The 11,506-nt window shown below is 38.2% G+C and overlaps 1 protein-coding gene across 3 annotated transcripts in view; it reads left to right on the forward strand.

The window, feature by feature from the left end:
- Positions 1-9,694, forward strand: part of LOC105484522 (xenotropic and polytropic retrovirus receptor 1) — a 260,929-nt gene extending 251,235 nt beyond the window's left edge. For all 3 annotated transcript variants that reach the window (XM_011746237.3, XM_011746236.2, XM_011746238.3), the window contains one exon: positions 3,423-9,694. In XM_011746237.3, the coding sequence (XP_011744539.1) occupies positions 3,423-3,483 (61 nt within the window). In that variant the 3' untranslated portion in view covers positions 3,484-9,694. The remainder of the gene's footprint in view (positions 1-3,422) is intronic.
- The last annotated feature ends 1,812 nt before the right edge of the window (positions 9,695-11,506 follow it).

Here is an 11,506-nt window from a genome sequence, read left to right on the forward strand (position 1 = left end):
TATAAACTTTAGGAATCCTGCCATCTATGCCTTGACCAAATTACTTAATTTCTGTTTTCTGCCCCTCATCTGTAAACTGGAATTAATATAGTTCTTGCTCATAGGGCAGTTAAGTGGATTATATTCATTATTACATAGAACTTGGACCAGTTCCCTCACAGAAAGAGCCTACTAAATATAAACTATTATTATTTGTATCTTCTTATCAAATACCTACAGCAATGTTTTTATCAGTCATTGACTACATATGTTGCTAAAAGTTACCATAAATATACAGTATATGGTGACTGCATTCAAAATTTAGAGACAATAGATAGCACAGTAGATTGGAATGAAGGAGACTTAGGTTGAGGATGAACAGTTTTCTAAAGGATAAGGGAATGAATAGACTAGAGACACAGTAAAGAACATAAAGGTAGAAATGAAGTGCAGAAAGAACAACCATGTGACTAGAATTATAGTAAGAATAATTTTTCTGAATAGATGAAGTATGATTGTAAAAGGCTGAAAATGCAAACTTGATCTTGTAGGCAGGAATGAGTCACAGAGAATTTTTTTTTTTTTTTTTTTTTTTTGAGATGGAGTCTTGTTCTGTCACCCAGGCTGGAGTGCAGTGGTGCGATCTCCACTCACTGCAAGCTCCACCCTCCGGATTCACACCATTCTTCTGCCTCAGTCTCCCGAGTAGCTGGGACTACAGGCGCCCGCTACCACGCCCGGCTAATTTTTTGTATTTTTAGTAGAGACAGGCTTTCACCATGTTAGCCAGGATGGTCTCGATCTCCTGACCTCGTGATCCGTCCGCCTTGGCCTCCCAAAGTGCTGGGATTATAGGTGTGAGCCACTGCACCCGGCCACAAATCACAGAGAATTTTTTTGCAGAAGAATGACATTGTGAAAGTAGTATCCTAGGAAGTTTTAATAGCACTGTTGTAAGATAGATTAGGCAAGGGAAAACTCAAGGCCAGACAGCCAGATGAAAAGCTATGCAGTACTTTAATGTATGGGGCAGTGAAGATTCAGATTAGGATGCTTAGAGTTGGACCAAAAGGAATGTAAGGAGAGGTTTCGAAGGAAGTAAGAAACAGAAGGTAGTATCAGTAACTCACTGGATATAGAAGAGTAGAGTAGAACCTGCTGAGCTTTAAATAGAGATTTGGAAGTTCTCTGAAGAAGGTAGAGAAAAGCAGAGAGCAGGGAACTGAGTCTTATTCCCTGGCTCAACCACATTAGCCAGGGAAGAAACACAGACAAGAGAAAAAAAGAAAATAAACAAAAGAGGCAGGAGTAGTCAGGGAGGTAGTAGGAAGGGCATCAAAACGAAGCATGGTTGGTACTGTGATCCCAAGGAAGCAGAGTTTGAAGAAGCTGGGGCAGGGGAGCACTGAGTGGGTCAGCGAGATAAGTGCCACAAAGGACTGGAAGAAAATGCTGAGTGTGGTTGGTGACCTCACTGAGCTCCTGATTTTGAAGTCTAATTATCCTTGTTAGTTACCAGCAGAGGGCAATCTAAACATAGACTATTTCTGCTTCAGAAACAAGGGGCTCTTTGGCAATAGATTATTCTGTTCCATTTCAGGTGTTTAATGGAGAAACACTGGGAAACCAGATTGCACCGAGAGTAAGACATTAGGAATGGAGTGGTTGATGTGCAGCGGAGAGAGCAGGGAATCCAAAATAAGATCTGAGTTTCAGTACTGACTTTATCACTCATGCAACCTTTAGCATATCCTTAATGCGTGTGGTTTTTTTGTTTGTTCATTTGTTTGAAACAGTATCTCACTCCATTGCCCAGGTTGGATCAGTGCAGCAGCACGATCATGACTCACTGCAGCCTCAACCTCCTGGGTTCAAGCACTCCTCCCACCTCAGCCTCCCAAGGAGCTGAGACTACAAGCCTGCACCACTCTACCCAGCTAATTTTTTATTTTTTGTAGAGACAGGGTCTTACTATGTTGCCCAGGCTAGTCTCAAACTCCTAACCTCAAGAAATCTTCCCTCCTTGGCCTCCCAAAGTGCTGGGATTACAGGCATGAGCCACCGCACTCAGCCACTCGATTTTATTGTTGGTATTTATAGTGGTAGATGGTTTATGTTGGGCTGAAATATGCTTCACTGTAATTTCACTGTAACTTTAACCATTTGATCCTAGTTGGGCTCTCTCACATACACATAACTAATAATGAGTCTCCTCCCTCTTCTGCATTGTATGTTGTCAACTCTTTGAAGAGAAATAACTGTTATGCCTCTCCTTAGGTCTTCTCTTCTGCTGGCTAACTCTTTTGGTTTCTCATGTATGCCTCAAGTGGTGTTATATCTGTCATCCTCCTCATCCTTATCACAATTCCTTACATTTGTTTTGTAGGGTTTTGTTTTTGTTTTTGTTTTTGAGATGTGGTCTCAGTCTGTCACCTAGGCTGGAGCGCAGTAGTGTGATCATAGCTTACTGCAGCCTTGAGCTCCTGGGCTGAAGTGATCCTCCTGCCTCAGCTTCCTGAGTAGCTGGGGCTACAGGTGTGCACTATCATACCTGGCTTTTTTTTTTTTTTTTTTTTTTTTTTTAAGAGACAGAGTCTCACTGTGATGCTCAGACTGGTCTCAAACTCCCAGGCTCAGGCCATCCTCTTATGTCAGCCTCCCAAGGAGCTGGGATTTTAGGAACCAACCAGTTTCTTGTTTGCTTAATGCTTTTTTCATCCATGCTCTCACTTGATAATGCACACCGTCTCCATGAGGTGAAAGTGGTATTAAGTGAAATTGGTATTATCATTCCTGCCTTACAGAGATGGAAACAGGCACTCAAAGGGTTAAATAGATGTATCATAAAATCAAAGTCAGGTGGCCAGGTTCAGTGGCTCACGCCTATAATCCTAACACTTTGGGAGGCCAAGGCGGACAGATTACCTGAGGTCAGAAGTTTGAGACCAGCCTGGCCAACATGGTGAAAGCCCATCTCTACTAAAAATACAAAAATTAGCCGGGCATGGTGGCACATGCCTGTAATCCCAGCTACTCAGGAGGCTGAGGCAGGAGAATTGCTTGAGCCTGGGAGATGGAGGTTGCAGTGAGCTGAGATCGCACCACTATACTCCAGCCTGGCTGACAGAGCGAGACTCTGTCTCAAAAAAAAAAAAAAAAAAATCAATGTCAGTACTCAAACCCAGATGACTACCCTCTGCGTTGCGCATATCCTGCCATTGTTCTTGTTACCTTCCTCTGGTTGTGATCTAGTTTCTTAGTGTATTTCCAGTAATATCTGAAATTGAATTGGAAACTCTAGAATAATCCATCTGGTACAGCAGATAGTCCCTGTTTGGGATGTATGTTTAATGGTGGTAAGACTGGAAATGTGTCTAATACAGTGCAAGTGTTTATATTTGAGTAATGGACTAAGTGCTTTTTGTCCCCCTTGTTACCACTAGATCCAAGGCTCGTGACACTAAGGTATTGATAGAAGACACAGATGATGAAGCTAACACTTGAATTTTCTGAAGTCTAGATTCACGTCTTTGGTTTTCCTACTCTACAATCCTTTCCTCGACCAACGCAACCTCTAGTACCTTTCCAGCCGAAAACAGGAGAAAACACGTAACACATTTTCCGAGCTCTTCCGGATCGGATCCTATGGACTCCAAACAAGCTCACTGTGTTTCTTTTCTTTTCTTCTGGTTTAATTTTAATTTTCTATTTTTAAAACAAATATTTACTTCATTTGCCAATCAGAGGATGTTTAAAGGAACAAAACATAGTATCTTATGGATTGTTTACAATCACAAGGACATAGATACCTATCAGGATGAAGAATAGGCATTGCAGGGACCCTCTGATGGGACGGTACTGAGATATCTCGGCTTCCGCTCGACCCGGTTTTGACTGGTTGAAACCGGACATTGGTTTTTAAATTTTTTGTCAGTTTATGTGGAGAATTTTTTTCTTTCCTTCATACCCAGCGCAAAGGCACTGGCCGCACTTGCAGGAAAAGTGCAACTTAAAGCAGTACCTTCATTCATGAAGCTACTTTTTAATTTGGTGTAACTTTTCTTATTTTGGGAAGGGTTGCTGGGTGGGTGGGAAATATGATGTATTTGTTACACATAGTTTTCTCATTATTTATGAAACTTAACCATAAAGAATGATATAACTCCTGTGCAATGAAGGTGATAACAGTAAAAGAAGGCAGGGGAAACTTATGTTGGATGACATTTATGAGGGTCAGTCCCACATACCTCTTTCAGGAGACAACTTGTACCAGTTTGACCTTTTCTTTCCTTTGTTTTTATTTTAAGCCAAAGTTTCATTGCTAACTTCTTAAGTTGCTGCTGCTTTAGAGTCCTGAGCATATGTCTCATAACAAGGAATCCCACACCACACCACCAGCTGAATTTCATGGAAGAGGTTCTGATAATTTTTTTAACTTTTTAAGGAACAGATGTGGAATACACTGGCCCATATTTCAACCTTAACAGCTGAAGCTATGCCTTATTATGCATCCGCATGTATGGTCACTGTAGCATGACCTTTGCTAGCTCTGAATCAGAAGACAGAGGTATTTCAGAGGCTCTGTGTGCCCTCACTAGATAGTTTTTCTTCTGGGCTCAACCACTTTAGCCAGAATTTGATCAAATTAAAAGTCTGTCATGGGGAAACTATATTTTTGAGCACATGGAACAAATTATCCTTCCTCATTCACATTATGTTGATACAAAAGACCTTGGCAGCCATTTCTCCCAGCAGTTTTAAAGGATGATCATTGGATTTCATGCCATCCCATGATAGAAAACCTGTTTTAAAATTGTAGGAATCTAAACTTGGTCATACATGAGAAGTACACTGCTTAGAAATAGTAGACTATTATGATCTGTCCACAGTGCCCATTGTCACTTCTTTGTCTCATTTCTTCCCTTTGTTCCTTAGTCATCCAAATAAGCCTGAAAGCCGTAAGAGATATTACATTATTGAATATGGTTGGCGTTAAATTTAGCATTTCATTATCTAACAAAATTAATATAAATTCCAGGACATGGTAAAATGTGTTTTAATAACCCCCAGACCAAGATGAAAATTCCAAGTCAATACCAGCAGATTCATGAAAGTAAATTTAGTCCTATAATTTTCAGCTTAATTGAAACAAAGGAACAAATAAGTGGAAGGGCAGCTATTATTACCATTTGCTTAGTCAAAACATTCGGTTACTGCCCTTTAATACACTCCTTCTATCATCAGCACTTCCACCATGTATTAAAGTCTTTACCCATCCCTGTTGTAACTCCAGTAAGATTAAAGTTACTGTTACTAGAAAATTTTTATCAATTAACTGACAAATAGTTTCTTTTTAAAGTAGTTTCTTCCATCTTTATTCTGACTAGCTTCCAAAATTTGTTCCCTTTTTGAATCGAGGTTTTTTTGTTTTGTTTTGTTTTCTGGAAAAAAATCAGACAACTTTGTGCTTCTATTGCTTTTTTGTGTTTTGTCAAGCATGTCCCTTGACCCAAAATGGAAGAGTAAATGTTTAATTAATGCTTTTTAGTTTAAATAAATTGAATCATTTATAATAATCAGTGTTAACAAGTTAGTGACCCTTGGTAGATTAAAGGTTGCATTATTTATACTTGAGGTTTTTTTTTCCCCTGAGTATTCTGTTTTTTATACTTTAAAACTATGGGGGAAATATCACTGGTCTGTCAAGAAACAGCAGTAATTATTACTGAGTTAAATTGAAAAGTCCAGTGGACCAGGCATTTCTTATATAAATAAAATTGGTGGTACTAATGTGTATCCAGAGCCATTTGAATTGTTAACTTTATTCTTTATTAGTGAATCTCTATGATGGCACACATAAAATCTTACCCGTTGACTTCTGCTGTTTGAATTCCCCAGTGTTTTTACATTAATGTATCCTATGGCCAGTTTAGTCTTTCTTCAACTGTTATGATTCTAGGCCCTAATCGGTCTTATTCTTTCACATATGATGCAATGATAGATGTAATCCTTTTCTGAAGTGTTTGTCAGATTAGCATAGTCTATTCAAAAATAACGCTTATGTAACTTTCAGCTTGCTATGTGACAGAAGTTTAAATATGTATTTAAGTACACAGCTTTATGTTCCTCTTAAAGCTGTGAAGAGAAAAGAGGGCTTTTCTTCATCAAGAGACCTTGGGAGACAAAGCATACATTTAATTTTTTTCTTTCAAAAAAGGCAATGTGCACTTTCCTCTCCTAAATTTTATATGCCCTAGCAGTTGCGAATGTTGTGTCCACCCTGCAATTTGGTTGGAGGCTCCCATACACTGAAATTCTCAATAGAACTCTTAAAAATGAACATTGGCTGGGCGCAGTGGCTCACATCTGTAATCCCAGCACTTTGGGAGGCCAAGGTGGGCAGGTCACGATCTCAGGAGTTTGAGACCAGCCTGACCAACATGGTGAAACCCTATCTCTACTAAAAATACAAAAATTAGCTGGGCGTGGTGGCGCATGCCTGTAATCCCAGCTACTCGGGAGGCTGAGGCAGGAGAATTGCTTGAACCCGGGAAGCAGAGGTTGCAGTGAGATGAGATCATGCCACTGCACTCCAGCCTGGGCAACAGAGCAAGACTCCATCTAAAAAAAAAAAAAATCACATACTCATTTTAAAGGAGCAGCAACCTAACCAAAGTTAAAACTTCATTTGATTTTAGGTTTAGAAATTCTAGTTTTATTTTGGAGAATCACTCAGTTTTTAATATCAATTAAAATACTCTTCAAAGGAATGAAAAGGAAGTCTAAGTAAATGAATAAAACTCGTTTTTCATTTTATGATAGTATAGAAAGCATTGATGTGTGTAGAGAAATTAAAAGACAAAAGTGGTTTACTGTCTATGCACAAATGAGTGCCTATATTTAAGGCTGCCTATGCCATTACAGTGGCATAATCGTTGATTTCACAGCATACAGAGAAACAATGAAATCAAAGATTAAATCATTAATTAGGTTATGATGGTCATTTGTAAGACTGGAAAGTAGTCAAAAACCCAGGTGCAACTTTTTTCAGCACTCTGCCATTAGGCTCCTTAGGCAAGCTGCTTAACTTCAGTCAGAAGCAATGGTGTGGGAGAACACCATTCACCTCAGTAGTAACTTATAAAAACCATGTAAAGAGGAAAATGGGCCCCAGCCGCTAGGATCCCTGACTTCCTGATATTCTAAACATGAGAGTTCTATGACTTTAACTGAGCTTTTTACCAGAAGTAACGTGTTGATATGTATTATCTTTCTACCATGCTTTGACCAAAGTACATTCACAGTAACTAGAGAAAGCAGTTCATCCATTTCTGGATAGGTGAACCAGGGCAAGGTAAGAACAGAAAGAAAGTAAAGTAGTACTGAGTCATACAGGTATCAGATTAACAGACATTAGTTGATGATAAGTAAAATAACTTTGGAGATAGCAGAGAAGAGCAAGATGTTGGACGTTGGCAGTAAGCCTCAGCAAGGCAGTTAGGAAATTACATGAGCCTGATGACTCGAAGGTGATGCCTCCATCTCTCCGCTCAGTGGTTATTAAATTGCTGGGAAAGACCTGCCTTTATTTTCCTATCATCTTTTCCCCATTACTTTGCATTATTCAGGAAATAGTTCTTTATTCCCAAATGTAATTTTCTAAGCAGTGACTACAAAAATTTCTTATTCTAAGGAAAATAATTAAGAAAATAACCCTATCTGTGGCATTATTTTAAAACGTGGGATACTCTGGAACAACTGTACTTTATCTGGTAAGCAGATTTCAGGTTATTGTTTTCTTTTAATGGTTTACATGAAATTTTCCTCTCAAAAAACAAGTACCTCTTACTGTACAACATTTGAGTTTTTAAAATTGAGATAGCTTCTGAGAGAAAAAAAAAGTTGAATTTGTAGCTCTGTCAACTACAAAATCACCACACTTTTCTCAAATATAATAGGAATTCAGTGTCATTACAGATAAGATCTCTCTAATGACCAGATGAAGACAATTGAAGGTTTGGTAGAACTTCTGCAAAAGTTAGGTAAAGAAGAATAAATCCAGTTTGTCAGCTTTGTTCATATTCTTTTTCTGAGTGATCTAAATTTTTCTTGCTTGTGATCATGAGCCAAGACAAGGAGTGTTAAAGGTTTTCTGAATGCAAACACGTATACATTTCTGCATTTCAGAAATCAGTCTTAATAGTAAATCCTACAAACTCTCAACTTTCTGCATTGTATTTTAAGTCTATACAATGTTAGGGCACATGGTAATGTGGGACAGAGTTGATTATATGATAGCATAAGAAATTTGCACTTGTTGTGTTACAAACCAATGATTTAACCAGCATACTCACCAAATAAGAAAAAGTAAAAACATCTCATTAGGTTTGGAAGAGCCTAAGTTAGTCCATACAGGAAGTTTGCCTGAGAACGGAGAGGAGCCTGTTAATTGGCATGACTCATGATGCCTTTCTTGTATGAATTATCAAAACTCTGATATTGAGTTGCCCCTAGAAAACAGCCTTCCAGAATATATTTGCTTATTTATGGTGGAAGATGAAGTGAGAACAAGATGAGAGTTTCCCTTAAAGTGAGGAGAATCATTATACTAATTTGCAACTGAAGTATGTTTCCTTGTAGCAAACCTTTGGTTTATTTTATCATCAAATCAAAGCCACCTTCAGTTTTTTGTATGGTGCCATCAACCTAAGGAGGACAATCAAATAACCCGTTGTTTGCCTTGGATTCAGTATATCTACTAAGTACACAGTCTCATATTGTATACCTTCAAACCAGTTACTTGACTATACTTCCACCATATTACCTTAGTTCTTCCTATGCCCTTTCCTCTGTGCCACCACAAGTCGGAGGGAAAGACTGCAGTACTTCTAGAAAGATGTGGACGTCTAAGAAAGAGCCAGGCTTCCATCTCACTATCCCTTGATCATTATCTCTGAAGACCCTACCTGCACTTCCCTGATTGCCCTATAGCAACACCAGCATGGTGGGAATAGGGGGAAAGATTGTGAAAAATCCCTAAAGGGTAATTGTTCATGACGTTGTTATTTTGAATTGTAAAATTGTGAGCCACTCACATTTCAATTGCAAAAAGAACAGAACTCTTTATCATGTTGTGAAGATTAATTTCTTGCCATTTTCTGGATTAGCACAGAAGCTTGTATCAATGAAGAGTATTTAGGAGGGAAATAGGGTGAAGATTGTATTTTTCTGTTCAAACTCTCTCCTTCTATTTGTGTTTCCTTCACCCCTCTCCCTCCACCACACTGTGTTGGTCAAATGATACTATTCTATGAAACCCTGAGCTATAGTTGTCAAAAGTAACTATGGATTGTGATTAGTCTTCTGTGGGTGCTTCTTTCCCTCTTTTTTCTCCCTTACTCTCTTTCTCAGTCTCCACTCTGGTAAATGGAAAAGGTGACGTCGGAGAATTGATGCTTGCTTGGACTCATGTTGTATCTGTGACTATGCTATTAGCTGTCTCCTTTTTCCTTCCTATATGGGTAGAATTCTTACGACTTATGAAGTTCCCTTCTTGATAAGTAGGTTAAATGCACAATGTGGTACTGTTTTATAGTTTCTAGATGGTTGTATAAAGCAAAAAGTTAATGTGGTTATGTGTTTTTAAAAGAAAATAAGTGATTGGTTACTAAACTCTGTCCTTTTTTCATTATTACAAGTTCTCTCTGTTTTCCAACAGTTTGCTGACTCCTTTGTCACTGGTGAATGGTTTGTGTGACTGTGTTTTTCTCTCTGGGTTTCTTGAATTCCTGAACATAGTTCCCCTTAGGACTAATTTTCATATGGGGTTAGGGCAAACAGACTACAGTGGTGAAAATTTTAAACTATCCTACCAAGTTAAAAAAAAGTTTAAATGGCCTTTTATCTTCAGGTAATATGTGAGGTGTGACTCTAAAGCAATGAGATTATTGCAACAAATCTTTCTTTTACTCACACAAAGAATCTCAAATATTACAACTATGAGGTGAAATGATGTGTCCAGTTACATTTTGGAGAGGTGGACACTGCTATCACTGCATACCCATGCCCTGTGAGGGAACATAGCACTTTTCTGCAGAATTCCTGGACTAATTATTGTTGCCTTATATATGTCTAGGAAAGATTACAAAATTAACTGACCCTAAGATGAATATGCCCATAATGCAAAGAGAAAAATAATTTATCGACTAAAGCATCAAAGCCTTTTCATCTTACTTCAGTGCCATAAACTCTGTTATTACTATTTTTCTGTGTAGGCTAAATCAGAATATGATAATATGGAGTTCCCAGGCCAAAGTCAGGATATGAATATATAAGAATCACTAGATACTCAACACCACTTTTACAATTTGATAGTACATACTCAACATTTGTATGCCTGTAGTATTTTATATTTTTCCAAATATGTAGCATCTCAGAAATATTTAGATTAATGAGTCATCTCAGTTTGTTGATGAAGAGACAAAGACCTCGCTAGAGCAGCAGTCCACAATCCCAGATGGTGCTAGGAGGCTGCTCTGTCACTTGTATCCATCCTAGACACATCCAGAAGAATCCTTAAAGTTTCAGTGACCTGCATCTTTATATGGATAGTTTTTATTAGATATTTTTAAGGTTATGGGAATAATGACCAATTTTATACCTTATTTATTAAGAGATGGGGTATTTTTCTATGTTGCCCAGGCTGGCCTCAAACTCCTGGGCACAAGTGGTCCCAATTAGCTGGGAGTGCAGGCATGCACCACCATGCCTGGCTTATACTTTTTGATTCACTTCTTTTTCTAGTGTCCCACCTTTTCCCTTAGAATAATTGTGGAGTTCTTATATTCTTAAAAATTAATGTGTGTTTATTGAGTATGTGTTAATCCTATCATATACTAGGCATTACTTTAATATTTAGTTTTAGTTGAAGTTGGTTTTATTATCGTTAGTTTTATGGAGACAAGAAGGGAAAGGTGATAAAATTATTTCTAAACTGCATACTTATCTGAAACCACTGCCAGAAAAGCCAGACCATCCTCCTACTAGGTATCACTGCCTCAGGGTAAGCTGAATTTTGTATCTCAAGTTACAGATTACTCTTCACCCCTTTCCAGGCAGATATTAAAGCCTCTTATTCTGGTTTTTTCCTTTAAAAAATAAAAAGTATCAGATCTGTCAAGAGCTATTTATTCAGAATCTTCTATTGCCAAAAACTGTCCTTATAATCCATCTTATCATTCACTCACTCTGTCAGTGAGTCACATATTAGCACCACAGTTCAACCAATGCTTACCTTTATAAAATGAGAATTTCCCCTTATTTAAATAAATTGTATATTAACTGCACTGCTGAATGGGAATGATAGTAAAGTATTCTGCCTTGCTCCACCTAGAGCACACCTATGGTCCATTCTACCTATGTGAATAATCAAAGTCAAGGCATGATTTTTGGCGATAGATGTACTATGCTACTTTGCTTCCTTATGACCAGTTTCTAGGTTAAGGAGAAAACCAAGTAGCTCAAGAGA

This window comes from Macaca nemestrina, chromosome 1 (genome assembly GCF_043159975.1).
Source record: "Macaca nemestrina isolate mMacNem1 chromosome 1, mMacNem.hap1, whole genome shotgun sequence".
Lineage (NCBI taxonomy): Eukaryota > Metazoa > Chordata > Mammalia > Primates > Cercopithecidae > Macaca > Macaca nemestrina.